This window comes from Acipenser ruthenus, chromosome 3 (genome assembly GCF_902713425.1).
Source record: "Acipenser ruthenus chromosome 3, fAciRut3.2 maternal haplotype, whole genome shotgun sequence".
NCBI lineage: Eukaryota > Metazoa > Chordata > Actinopteri > Acipenseriformes > Acipenseridae > Acipenser > Acipenser ruthenus.
The window spans coordinates 4,276,160-4,291,339 of NC_081191.1; the positions used below are offsets into that span (position 1 = coordinate 4,276,160).

Here is a 15,180-nt window from a genome sequence, read left to right on the forward strand (position 1 = left end):
TAGTTTGGCCCACTCTTCCTGAGCAAACTGCTCCAGCTGTCTCAGGTTTGATGGGTGCCTTCTCCAGACTGCAAGGTTCAGCTCTTTCCATAGATGTTCGATAGGATTCGGATCAGGACTCATAGAAGGCCACTTCAGAATAGTCCAATGTTTTGTTCTTATCCATTCTTGGGTGCTTTTAGCTGTGTGTTTTGGGTCATTATCCTGTTGGAGGACCCATGACCTGCGACTGAGACAGAGCTTTCTGACACTGGGCAGTACGTTTCGCTCCAGAATGCCTTGATAGTTTTGAGATTTCATTGTGCCCTGCACAGATTCAAGGCACCCTGTGCCAGGCGCAGCAAAGCAGCCCCAAAACATAACCGAGCCTCCTCCATGTTTCACTGTAGGTATGGTGTTCTTTGGCAGTTATCCTTGGTTCTTTTTCTACCATTCGCACTATCCTTCTGTTCACTCTGGGGTCGATTTTCCTCTTGAGGCTGCGCCCAGGGAGGTTGGCTACAGTTCCATGGACCTTAAACTTCTTAATAATATTTGCAACTGTTGTCACAGGAACATCAAGCTGCTTGGAGATGGTCTTGTAGCCTTTACCTTTACCATGCTTGTCTATTATTTTCTTTCTGATCTCCTCAGACAACTCTCTCCTTTGCTTTCTCTGGTCCATGTTCAGTGTGGTGCACACAATGATACCAAACAGCACAGTGACTACTTTTCTCCATTTAAATAGGCTGAATGACGTTTTACAAGATTGGAGACATGTGTGATACTAATTAAAGAAACTAATTAGTTTGAAATATCACTATAATCCAATTATTTATTATCTTTACTAAGGGGTACCAACAAATGTGTCCAGGCCATTTTAGAATATCTTTGTAGAATAAGCAATAAGCAGAATAAGCAATAATTCATCTCTTTTTCACAGCTTCTTTGCTTTATTCTATGACATACCAAAGGCATGCAAGTATACATGATAAAATAGATTTTAATTTCATCACTTTTCAGGAGGAATGAAGCATTATTTCAATGAGCTGTAAGGGTACCAACAAATTTGAGCACGTCTGTATATATATATATATATATATATATATATATATATATATATATATATATATATATATAGCTAGCATAATGTTGGTCTGCATAACTTTTCTGAAATTACTGTTTTTGTGTCCTGGCAAGTTTGATAAGGTTTTTATTTGTTACCTACAAAACATGATTTGATGTGGTCAATTCATTACAAATGAATTAATGGCTTGAAATTTTGCATTCTAACGGTTTTTCCATCAAAGGAATTGAGATGTACAGTATGGTTAGTAATAAGAATAAGAGACTTTAAAACATTGCTGGCTCTGTTGTCAAGGCTCAAATGTTTTTGCCAATAAGTCCAGTTGTCCTGATGCATTTTCAATATCGCAAGATTCAGCAAACCACTCAGCTGCCTTTTCTTAAGTATGCTTTATTCCTTTTATCTCCATGTTTTATGAATGCCCTAGTCTACTTTCTAGCACAGGGTAATAAGCCAGTGCTATACATTCCCCACAATGCAGGAATATATTGCCACACAAAAGGTTTTATGTAATAATGCGCTTAAGATGATACAACCACTGACATTGTGCTTCCCATATTATGCAACAACATAAAACAAAAACACATTAAAAGAATTCAAGACATTCATTTTTATTAGCGGTTCCTCCGAGATCAGCATGCCCTTCCCTGTTCCATTTTATGGTTGGACTGAGAACCATTTCTCTAGAACTTTTCATTAACTTCAGCAGAATTTCACTCCTGATTGTTTTGTATTTTAAGCTTGTGGAACACTTATTGATTTATCAAATCTTCCCAGAACCGCCGTCATATCATTGACTCGTTTTGTATTCTGATTTCCACGAGTGCACCTCATCGCTACAAAATAGAATAGAAACAAACGGCGAAATGCGTTGTTGTTTCTCTTGCTACAAAAAGTTGGAAATTGTTCGAGCTCTTGGGAAAAAAAACCTGAATCAGACACAAGTCGCTGAAGAATTTGGTGTTTTCCGTTCTGGTGAGTTACTTCACCATTCTGTTAAATAATTTTGTGCATGTCTTGAATATTGTTCCTGTACGTGTATTCATAATTAATCTAGAGGTGCTGCTGCATTTTTTAACCTGTGTAGGGGTGCTGTGTTAATTTAGTTTGACAGTTACTTTATTATTATAATCTATTAACATACACTTGCCTATTGCTTTTCTCTTACTTATTCTGTTCATTTCATATGTTGATGCATGTGTGTCATGACAAGTAATACATATTTATTTATTGATTCTTATTTTGTCTGGTGGCTAAGTCCGTTTTAGAGAACACTTCGGCTAAGAGAACACTTCGCTTGCTTCCCGAGGGGTGTTCTCTTAGCCAGAGACTACTGTTTTTTGGTGTTTTATTGACCTTTTGAAAGTAAACCTGGGCGCTGATATAAATACGGGCGGACAGTCGAGACTGGGCGCTATATCAAGCATATACAGTATTAACAATATTTTCTGACACACGACCTTTTAAACAGTACAATGCAGGTGTTTTTTCTGAGGGGGTTTCTGTCAATGTTAAGAACAACCAGAAAGTTCCATCCAATAAATGAAGAATGTTGCCATTAAAGTGACCTGCAGTGTAATCGGCCATCTAAATAAAACGTGTAACCACAGCCAGTCTCCCAGTACAGATATGGTTCAAAGAAATCTCTTCCTAAACAGAGGTCTAGCTTTATCCTACTGACACCAAGACACCAATGGTGGCGAAAGATATCTGTTTAAATGGGAATTAATTGTAAAAAGGTTGACTGATGTAAAAAAGAAAAAAAAGGCAGCCACCATGCGGATGAACCTTTTAAAGGCATGTAAAATTGTTAATTAATTTGAAGTATTCGGGTGAGGCTGTGTCATTTAGTGGGAACAGTTTAAAAAATCAGCTTTCACCTTATCAACGTAACCAAAAAAATAAGTGCTTTGTAACTGTAACTGGGTGACAAGAGTGTATTTATTGAGAATGATTTCATAAGTGGGCTATTTCTGCCATTCGCTTTCATTGGGATTCCAAATCTTACCCTGCGATTGTAAAAGGGGGTGCAGTTTGGATAATCAAAGGTCACCAAGGGTCCGGTCAGAAAGCAGCACATACTGTAACTGACTAAAATCCAGAACGTTAAAACATACTTGGCAAATAACTGGATTGCAGACTGCATCAGGAAGCAAACAGTCTCCCTCGCTAGTATCCATTTCTTCACTTGGAAGACTTCTCTCCTCATACTCTTGTTGGGCCCTGTAGGTATCGCTTCAAAACAGTAAACCCTGTGCCTAAAAACAAAACATAAACATACCATATGTCTGTCCTTGTTTTACTCACTTCAAACTTTTAATAACGTAGCCAGCAAACAATTGCAATCTCTTGCATGTTAATCTGATAAATAAGTTTGCTTTCCCACAACCTGCTTTGCCATTTGGATCTGCAGTCAGATTCATGGGCTGTAAAGAGACTGTATTTGTATGTCCAGGTTTACACAACAATGACCCGAGTGATACAGGGTGCCTTGACTAAAGCCAATGGTAAGAACTCAGTGGTCTCAGATCCCCTGGAGACATCCTGAGAAAATGGAAGTGAATGGTTTTCAGACATTGAAAAACAACACTTTTGCCAACTACAATTTTTCAACGTTTTTATCAATAGTCACTTTGAGTGAACCTCCTATTTGTGACAGGAATGTTTTCAGAAATGCATCTCTCTCTATCTCTCTCTCTCTCTCTCCCTCTCTCTCTCTAGATAGATGGATAGATAGAATATATAACAAAAATCTTTCTCCTATTGCATCCATAACAAAATCCAATGTTTAGTAAAATACCCAAGTTTGACAAGTAGACTCACGGTCAAATATATGACAAAACAAAATAAAAAAACATAAAATAAAAACCCTTTAACATAAAAGGCTGAAGGTTGTGTCCTCTGTTGCCATAACCTTGTGAATAAGGAGTGCTTATGGGTGATGGCCTTGGCTGTCAGTCCCTCTGTGATTGGAGCGTGCGTCGTGTAGAGAGGACTGGGTCACGTACACAGTTTATTTTGCTGACTACAATATAAGTTCAACAAAAAACAGGGAACCTCCTCTCTTCCTCCCTTGCTGTGGCTCACAGGCCGGAAACCATGACCCGGAAGGACGGCTGCACGTGCCTGTGCCGAGGGCTGACACTCGGGCTCACTGAGGGGCTGGAGCAGCTGGCATCCACTCCTCCTATGGAGGGCAGGTAGGCATGGTGCAGAATCGGCAGCTGCAATGACAGTCTGCGCTGTATGCTGTGGAGAGGAGCAGAAAGACAGAGACAGAGACAGGTCAAGGAAGGCCTTTGTGAATTCAGTGTTAAAAAAAGCACTGGCTATACCACTAGGCAGTTATGTGAGCTTCTCTACAAAGCTTCATCAATCTACCTCAAATCCTGAGAGTATGTGGTGCGGTTTTATTTCAAGAAAACGTTTAATTACCTTCACGCTGCTTGACCTAAGTTGGTGTTTTCAACCCAGGCTTCCATTGGTGAAAAGGCCATTAACCACAATGATACCAAGCCACACATTTGACAAATTTGACTTTTTCATAGTTTAAAACCTGTGTGAATTGGGTTAGCAGGGGAAAAAATCACCCTGCAACAGGGCAACTTCTCCCGCACAGAAGACCTCAGTGACCCAGTGACCATGTTTTCAGTTGATGTGCTGACTAGTCTGGCTAGGCAAGGTAGCTCCACTGAACTCTGCATCATGGACAGCATTTGCTCTGGTAATGGGTGCTGACAGGTTCTCATTGTTCTTTTCTACAAAGAAATAAATATTTATGAATATGTTTTGTTTAAGTCGGACTAAATATAAATCAACATTAAAGCAATGTATTCTGTATTATTATTACTATTGAGGAAAAACTATTTTAGAAAAGTTTTAAAAGTGAGTTTGTTAGGTGGCAGCAGGTCCTGTCCACAGGTTTTAAGGAAAGCTTAGTTAAGGCTGTTTTTTTTTAAAGAGAGTGAATACACATTATAAACTGCGTATAAACCTCTGACCCGCACAAACACAGTTCAAAACATGTTTCAAGAACTGCAACGGCTAAACTAAACTACAAATGGCCTTAAAAAAAACGTAAGGTGTTGCAGTATTGAGTCTATTATTATTATTATTATTATTATTATTATTATTATTATTATTTTATTTTTATTATTATTATTATTATTATTATTATTATTATTTACTTCTTAGCAGACGCCCTTACCCAGGGCAACTTGTATGCAAAAAAATACATATTAAGAATTACAGTACAATTAAGAGCAAGATACAAAATACAATGACTTCAGTCCTAATAAGAGCAAATACAAAGCACAGTACGATTTGATATCGGGGCAGATCAAGAACAGATAACTGTTGATAGTTACATCAGGGTTAAATACGAGTCCAAGTGAAATACATTTCTTTCTTTGATAGGCAAGTTACTTCTCTACTTTAAATACCTTCTGCATTATTATTATTATTATTATTATTATTATTATTTATTTCTTAGCAGACGCCCTTATCCAGGGCAACTTACAATTGTTACAAGATATCACATTATACATTATTTCACATTATACAGATATCACATTATTGTACATACAATTACCCATTTATACAGTTGGGTTTTTACTGGAGCAATCTAGGTAAAGTACCTTGCTCAAGGGTACAACAGCAGTGTCCCCCACTGGGGATTGAACCCACAACCCTCCGGTCCAGAGTCCAGAGCCCTAACCACTACTCCACACTGCTGCCCTAATAAGACTTTATGTGACTAGGAAAACATCACCCCTATCCCTTTTTTTGTGTGATCTCCACAATCCTTTTTCCCTTCTGCATTGCACTGCTATATAAATTGGTACAACATATGATGCATGCAGTATGTTCTTCCATGAAAATACTGATGCTGGAAACAGCTGTATTGAATAGGTACTGTTCTGTATACTGATCAGTCTGTTCAGTTCTAAATGTGCCTTCTCATCATGTAATCCACATCATAAGAGTGAACTTTTGAGATCCTGTAACACTAACTATATTACAGTGACATGCTCTGTTGTTTCTTAGCGGGAGATCAGGATGTGGAGGTGCACTTACACAATGCAATAAACAGCTCAGACAATGCAATTCAGTGCTTTGTGCCATTATGGTGCATGTGTTACTTAGACCCCTTTGACACTAAACAAAACAAGTCTGCAGTTGTGTCTTTATTGTTTTCTTACTTTATTCAATGAAGTTTAGAATTTCAGTCATGGCAGTGGGTAGATCTCATCCAGACCTTTCATTTGATACGTTACACTCCTAAGCCCAACATGTGACTTCCGCCCCTCTGGTTCTGAGCCCTCCTGCTGTTTGTTCAACTTGCAGTGAGAGAGCGGCAGTAACAGCTGCGCTGACAGGAGGTCACGTCTTCTTGTTATCTTCTATTTTGCAACAGTTTCAAAGTTAACGTTTAATGGGTTTGTTCCTAGTTCTATTGTACTTCAAGGACAATAGAATGCTTTTCTCATTAGCAGAAGAATGTTCATGCAAAGCCCCCTTAATTTTTTTTTGTGTAGTTTATTTAGTGCTGTCCAGACTCTTTCACTCGGTCACCATATAGTAATTTGCTTGGTTATTACCAGAATTTTGATCACATACGCATAAAGGATAACATTGGAATAAAATAAATATAGGATTTAATCAACTCTTTCTTTCCTTAAGATGTAAAGAGAAAATGAATAACAAAACAACAGGTCTAAATGAAGGAGCACAAATTACATCTTGTGTCAGATCAGCACGTTAAACAGAGAATTGCCATTGTGGGCTCTTACATGGGCCCTGAACAGCACTGCTTCATATGATCAAATATGAATGTGCTGGGAATTACTCTGGGTATGCCCATGTTCTGCTCTGGGTCTATTTTAAGACTGTGTTTAAATAGGCTACCGGTTACACAAGCCTCATACCAGTGCACTCTTGTTCTGTAGTGTATTGTAGAATTTGGGATTACAGGCATAGACACAGTTCTAAGCCTTTAATTTATTTATTTATTTATTTATTTTTTTAAAACATAGATAAGAATAAAACATTTTTATGGTCATATATATAGAAACAAAAAAACGAAACGCTTACTGTTCCGGTGAGTTGATGTCGTCTATATGATCTGTACTCATTCTGGAAGGGTCCACGGAGCCCCACTGGGCTGGAGGTTTCTGCTCGTGATGGTTTTTTAAGATGGATTTGTCTCCGTCTGCAATGACACAGGATCATTTTTAGGCTCAGACACTCTCCTAAGGGTGACTCGGCATGTCAGCTTTTCATATGCTCTGCAGCAGGTTATGAGTACAGTAGTCACTGTAAGAAAGAATAGGCAATGCTATGACAAACATACTAAGACATGCTTAGAAATTCTAATGATTTCTGTGTGCTTTTTTATTAACTGCCCAGAACCTTTTAAAATCAGGTGGTTTCAAAAGGCCTTTGAAAACTTTTAAGAAATAACATGGATTGATGCAACTTCAATTGTACTGTAGTTCATGTCCAGAACACCAGATGTATCAGTCACATGGGTGCTTTTAACTTCTGAGTTCTAGAAAAGTAACCAGGATGTGATGACTGAAACAAAAAAAGATATGCAAACCGAATCTAAATAAGAAGAACAGTACAATGATTACAGTAACTGTTCCATACACACAGCAACATTGCTCAGCGCTTATCAGGTAAAAGACTGCTTGAACAGTTTTGTATGATCAAGTTCTCTTGGGAACAGGAAGTCAGAGTAGTTCAAAGAAAACTGTGACAAATGGATTGCATCATTGTGTTTTTGTATTGTGTCTGTACACAAGGTTCAGCACTTTGGATGGACTGTAGTTTTGACAGTGGTTTATTTATTTAATCAAAGTCAAGTCTATAAAGAATTACAGTAGACAAGCCAAGAAATAATAAAGCTGTGCACATGGGTCTCTGCAGTTAAACAGGGATGTAACCAGGCAATATTTCTGGAATGGAAATAGACTGTCTTCAGAAACTGCGCTTTAGGGTGAAAAGGGACGCAGTGCTGTTGAGTCTGAGACGGCACTCCTCCAGCAAGACAGGAGGAAAACCTTGTTCTGGATTCTGTGGAGACCCAATTAGAAAAGCTTCTGTCTGTCCAAAATTGAACTGAAGGACATTACTGAACATCCAAGCACACAGACAGCACAGAGATTGCCTGGGACTTGGTTAAGGGAATTTATTAAAAAAAAATACAGTTGCATACTGTCTCTGCATGTGCAAATATAATAGGAATTCAAATGCACAGAGAAAAAAAAATATGACCAGATTTATCAATTACTTTTCAATAAGCATTCTGTACAATGAAATACAATACAATTGTTATAGTTACAAAGCTTATACATATGCAGCTTGTGTCATAGTAAACATGTGCAGTATGCTCCTTTAAAACATCACAGGTTTTATTTAGCAAACATGTGCAGTACACTCCTTTAAAACATCACAGGCTCTATTTAGCAAACATGTGCAGTATGCTCCTTTAAAACATCACAGGCTCTATTTAGCAAACATGTGCAGTACGCTCCTTTAAAACATCACAGGTTCCATTATATTAAAATAAGAACCTTACACTACATTCTTTGGCCTTTGATCTCCCCTTTCGGAGTATCTCTGCCCATAAATTAGTTTGCAGATAAGTGGAGAGGCTGGCCGTAGGGAAGCCATGGTCAGGGGGGCAGGGTAGCTGCCCTCTCCGTAGACAAAGCCAAAAAGCAGGTGAAGGCTGGGGAAGAAGAGGAAAACTCTAGTGCACAGCAATGATGTAGAAGATTGATGTAAAATATAAATCCTTTTCTTGATGATCATTGGACGTATTGTTTATCGAGGGACAAATAAGAAACTAGCTATTCGATTGACGATTTAATCTGGTATTGATACCATACTCACTGTCATGACAACAGGATCATTGTCCTAAAAATCTACATTTCATATGGAATTCTCTTTCAGAGAGGAAACTAGAGATCACTGGGTTGCCAAAAACACACTCACCCACACATGCATTCCTGGGGATTTGGTGGGACTGATCTCACAATCCACATTCATCCTGCATTATACCTGGGTGATTTTAAATATGAGTTACAATCCCGTTTTAAACATGCACTTATTAAGCGTCGCTATTTAGTGAATTAGGTACTATAGGCAATCATTCAGCTCAATCAACAGCCACAGAACTGCTGAGATTCCTAATGATTCTATACAGACGTGCTCAAATTTGTTGGTACCCTTACAGCTCATTGAAATAATGTTTCATTCCGCCTGAAAAGTGATGAAATTAAAAGCTATTTTATCATGTATACTTGCATGCCTTTGGTATGTCATAGAATAAAGCAAAGAAGCTGTGAAAAGAGATGAATTATTGCTTATTCCACAAAGATATTCTAAAATGGCCTGGACACATTTGTTGGTACCCCTTAGAAAAGATAATAAATAATTGGATTATAGTGATATTTCAAACTAATTAGTTTCTTTAATTAGTATCACACATGTCTCCAATCTTGTAATCAGTCATTCAGCCTATTTAAATGGAGAAAAGTAGTCACTGTGCTGTTTGGTATCATTGTGTGCACCACACTGAACATGGACCAGAGAAAGCAAAGGAGAGAGTTGTCTGAGGAGATCAGAAAGAAAATAATAGACAAGCATGGTAAAGGTAAAGGCTACAAGACCATCTCCAAGCAGCTTGATGTTCCTGTGACAACAGTTGCAAATATTATTAAGAAGTTTAAGGTCCATGCAACTGTAGCCAACCTCCCTGGGCGCGGCCGCAATAGGAAAATTGACACCAGAGTGAACAGAAGGATAGTGCGAATGGTAGAAAAAGAACCAAGGATAACTGCCAAAGAGATACGTCAGTTTCTGATCGCACCATCCGTCGCTTTTTGAGCGAAAGTGGGCTCCATGGAAGAAGACCCAGGAGGACTCCACTTTTGAAAGAAAAACATAAAAAAGCCAGACTGGAATTTGCTAAAATGCATATTGACAAGCCACAATCCTTCTGGGAGAATGTCCTTTGGACAGATGAGTCAAAACTGGAGCTTTTTGGCAAGTCACATCAGCTCTATGTTCACAGACGAAAAAATGAAGCTTTCAAAGAAAAGAACACCATACCTACAGTGAAACATGGAGGAGGCTCGGTTATGTTTTGGGGCTGCTTTGCTGCACCTGGCACAGGGTGCCTTGAATCTGTGCAGGGCACAATGAAATCTCAAAACTATCAAGGCATTCTGGAGTGAAACGTACTGCCCAGTGTCAGAAAGCTCTGTCTCAGTCGCAGGTCATGGGTCCTCCAACAGGATAATGACCCAAAACACACAGCTAAAAGCACCCAAGAATGGATAAGAACAAAACATTGGACTATTCTGAAGTGGCCTTCTATGAGTCCTGATCTGAATCCTATCGAACATCTATGGAAAGAGCTGAACCTTGCAGTCTGGAGAAGGCACCAATCAAACCTGAGAGCTGGAGCAGTTTGCTCAGGAAGAGTGGGCCAAACTACCTGTTAACAGGTGCAGAAGTCTCATTGAGAGCTACAGAAAACGTTTGATTGCAGTGATTGCCTCTAAAGGTTGTGCAACAAAATATTAGGTTAGCGGTCCCATCATTTTTGTCCATGCCATTTTCATTTGTTTTCTTATTTACAATATTATGTTGAATAAAAAATCAAAAGCAAAGTCTGATTTCTATTAAATATGGAATAAACAATGGTGGATGCCAATTACTTTTGTCAGTTTCAAGTTATTTCAGAGAAAATTGTGCATTCTTTGTTTTTTGTGGAGGGGTACCAACAAATTTGAGCACGTCTGTATATGATACCACAACTGAATAAAATAATAAGATTTTCACTGATCATGACAATTCCCTTGAAAAACTATTTATGCTATCATTAACATAAATTAACCACGCCAATGAGTGCAAAACATAGTCAAATGATGAAGACCACATTTGGAAATGTGTGAAATACTTGTAAAGATCTGCACTGGATGCTCATAAGATATTTATAGAACAGCAGGTGCAAAAGGAAGTGATGTTAATGCTGACATGGAGCCCATCTCCAATACCTAGTCCTGTCCTTTGTTTATGATATTTCTGGCTATGTATTATACCTCCAGTACTATCAAATAAACCAGGACACATAGTTAATTAATAAACAATAACACCTCCACTCCTTATTCTGACAAGCTATACAGCAGCAATCATGTACAGATGAAGGTGAAGGAGTACACCTCTGAGCTGAATGCACTGTTGAAGTGAAGGAGTACACCTCTGAACTGAATGTACTGTTGAAGTGAAGGAGTACACCTCTGAGCTGAATGTAATGTTGAAGTGAAGGAGTACACCTCTGAACTGAATGTACAGATGAAGGTGAAGGAGTACACCTCTGAGCTGAATGTACTGTTGAAGTGAAGGAGTACATCTCTGAACTGAATGTACTGTTGAAGTGAAGGAGTACACCGCTGAACTGAATGTACTGTTGAAGTGAAGGAGTACACCTCTGAACTGAATGTACTGTTGAAGTGAAGGAGTACACCGCTGAACTGAATGTACTGTTGAAGTGAAGGAGTACACCTCTGAACTGAATGTACTGCTGAAGTGAAGGAGTACACCTCTGAACTGAATGTACTGTTGAAGTGAAGGAGTACACAGCTGAACTGAATGTACTGTTGAAGTGAAGGAGTACACCTCTGAACTGAATGTACTGTTGAAGTGAAGGAGTACACCTCTGAGCTGAATGTACTGTTGAAGTGAAGGAGTACACCGCTGTACTGAATGTACTGTTGAAGTGAAGGAGTACACCTCTGAACTGAATGTACTGTTGAAGTGAAGGAGTACACCTCTGAACTGAATGTACTGTTGAAGTGAAGGAGTACACATCTGAACTGAATGTACTGTTGAAGTGAAGGAGTACACCTCTGAACTGAATGTACTGTTGAAGTGAAGGAGTACACCTCTGAACTGAATGTACAGATGAAGGTGAAGGAGTACACCTCTGAGCTGAATGTACTGTTGAAGTGAAGGAGTACACCTCTGAACTGAATGTACTGTTGAAGTGAAGGAGTACACCTCTGAACTGAATGTACAGATGAAGGTGAAGGAGTACACCTCTGAGCTGAATGTACTGTTGAAGTGAAGGAGTACACCTCTGAACTGAATGTACTGTTGAAGTGAAAGAGTACACCTCTGAACTGAATGTACTATTGAAGTGAAGGAGTACACCTCTGAGTTGCATGGTTGATGGTGGACAGGCAGTATTGAATCACTAATGCAACAGTGTTTTTCTACATTGAGAAGATGCACATTGCTGCTTAGAGGAAATAATTATTCTGTAAGGCACACATTAAATCTCTTCATCGTCCCAGAGGATCAACGAGATCTGATCATCTGAAATCATTTGTTTTGCAAGGTTGTGAAAATACAGTCTGGCGTAGCCAGAGGCGATAATTCAGAAGAGCACTGAGAGTCTTATCAGTCAATCCGACAAGGAGTCACAACCCCAGAGAAACCCTGAGCATTCAGATGACATTCTGCCTGCAGAAATGAACACAACTCCAAATCAACAGCAATTCATTTACAATGATGACAATACAAATGTGTATGCTTGTTGCACACTGTACACCACATTAACCCTTTGTAGGACCTTCTTCATGACAATTACCTGTACAAGAATAAACATTTGAACCTTGAACGAACAGTGAAAAGAGTCTCTTTAGTGCATTTTTATCTTTGCATGTATCTGCCACACTATTCAGAGAGAGCATTAAAGTAGGGCCAAAATCTTTTTTGTAAGGGTATCCTTAAAATGGACGGAAAGCATGGAAACACACAAACATACACACACACACACACACACACACACACACACATGTTCATTTTGTGATAATTTCATGTCATCAGTTCTTCAGTATGGCAATAGACAGATATGCTGTCGAGAGTCTAGGGTCCTCGTGGCCTCTCTTTCTCTCACTTTATCTTTTCCACCCACACATACACACACACCCACACACAACAAATACAATATGAGGGAAGGGAGTAACAAAAATGCCATTGTGAATGTCAGTGCATTAAACATTACCGGTAAAGCTCAAATGAAACAACAAAATGTCAAATCAACTCAGCTCAGCACTTGAATTGAATTAATATATGCCAAATTGAAAACGTGCAACTAACTAATTGAATTAATATATGTCAAATTGACATAGCTCAATAATTAAACCATAAATACGAAACCTTAAATAAATTGATTACAATTCAAATTTTGAACTCATCAGTTTTCCATTAGAATACAATGGCTGTCAACAAAATGATGCCACCAGTGTTGAAACAAAATGACTAGGGGTGGGACATTTATTTCCTCTTCTTATCCCACTCAGACCCCTTACTTTCTAAATATCTTGGTATGTCTGAACAGCTTCTTTTCTCCTCTTTTAACATAAACCATCTCAGATATGCAGTGGTACCCCAACGTGTAATTTATTTATAGGCATGTGAAAAGACTAGAGATGGGGATTTTATCATCCAGTCTTTCCTGGTCATGTGTGTGCATGTGTGTGTTTGTGTGCATGTGTGCCTTTGTGTATGTGTGTGTGCGTGCATATGCTTGTACATCTGTATTCAATTATTTAAGTGTCACTGGACAGGAAAGCACCAGGCAGCACCAGCAGGGGTTCTGCTCCCCAGCAGCGATCCTGTTCTCAAATTATTTCAAATTGCCTTCAGTGCACTAGGCTCTCTATTTGTGTCCAAGGGTGGATGAGGCATAATAAAATACTGATATATCATGAATGTTTGATTAAGGAAAAGAAAATGCTTCACAGGATTACAGTTCTCATATTAAATGCCAATACACAGTTCTATCTGAGCCTTCCATCATAACACTAATCACTTTCCTTGGAACGAAGGATTCTTTACTTTTGAAAAATAAAGCAGGTTTTCTTTCCTTGTTTTACTGTAAATGTTTGGTTTCCAGAAGAAGTACAGGGATTCCTTTGTTTTAATTAATCTACTGTATAACGTCAAACTCAATCATAAAATCTTAAATTTCACTCAGTTGTTTGACTGTTTTCAACTATGTAATAGTGTGGGATGCGGAGCTGTACAGTCCAGCTAGTAGTAACATCAATGTTTGATATAGTCAGCTTTTTGTCAGCAGTTACAGTACTGTTTATCTTGTTGACAACTGTTTAAAAACTGTTTTTCAATGTAAATCACTTCAGACACCACCAAGCAAATACATTAATTGTACTGTTAACAAGTGGTAGAAAGAAATGTTGCATACCATTTAACCAACTACCACTTGGGAAAAATTAACAGATATTCACTGGTAACTTCAAGAGTAAACATATTAATCCCAGAGTTTACTACTTTCAATATACTTTCAATTACATCACATGCTGATATGGTTACCAATACTATTTATGTAATTTGGAGAAAAAATGGGTAAACGCACAATCCAAAGTCAGTCATTAAAATGTGAAGCACACAAGAAAAACATAATTGTTATTTATGATTTCCATCAGTAGTAATTGCACTTTAATAGCATTCATTTAGAGATCATTTTGTACCATTGTAATTGAGGAAAGCTTTTTGTGCCTGTTCATGTGAAACTGCCAAGGCTATTGCAGTAAATACAACGGAGGCCATTTACTATGGTTTGATATTTGTCTAATAAAAGAAGTCTTCACTTCCACCAGCTCTCTTAATGAGTTTAAAACCCCCACCCCCTCATTCATTCAGCTATGTCGAGTCTTTAATCCTTTTTTAATTAATTTACTTTTTTCTATTAAAAATAAATCTAAATGTCATTATGTGGAATAATCGATCGACCAAACACCTTTAGCATATCATGAAGCACATTTGATCTGTAACATGCTGATTAAAAAGATTAATTCTTAATAGATATTTGCAAGAAGAAGAATGGATGGAACAGCTTGTAATCAGAGTCAGATTCAGAAGAACACCATAAAGAAGTAACCCTAAATAACACAGTCTGGTTTGTAACATTCTGATGTATCATAACTGCTGTCGAAAGGATCTTTCCCTTCTTCCCACTTCCCAAAGTCCCTTTACTTGCCGTTCAAGATAACTGAGAGCTAAGAGGTCAAAGG

The 15,180-nt window shown here is 38.3% G+C and overlaps 1 protein-coding gene across 1 annotated transcript in view; it reads right to left on the minus strand.

The window, feature by feature from the left end:
* Positions 1 to 1,080: 1,080 nt before the first annotated feature.
* Positions 1,081 to 15,180, minus strand: part of LOC117435443 (gamma-aminobutyric acid type B receptor subunit 2-like) — a 295,459-nt gene continuing 281,359 nt past the window's right edge. The window contains exons 18-19 of the mRNA XM_034058593.3: positions 7,160 to 7,277; positions 1,081 to 4,315 (exon numbers count right to left, since the gene is read on the minus strand). Of these exons, the coding sequence (XP_033914484.1) occupies positions 4,150 to 4,315; positions 7,160 to 7,277 (284 nt within the window). The 3' untranslated portion in view covers positions 1,081 to 4,149. The remainder of the gene's footprint in view (positions 4,316 to 7,159; positions 7,278 to 15,180) is intronic.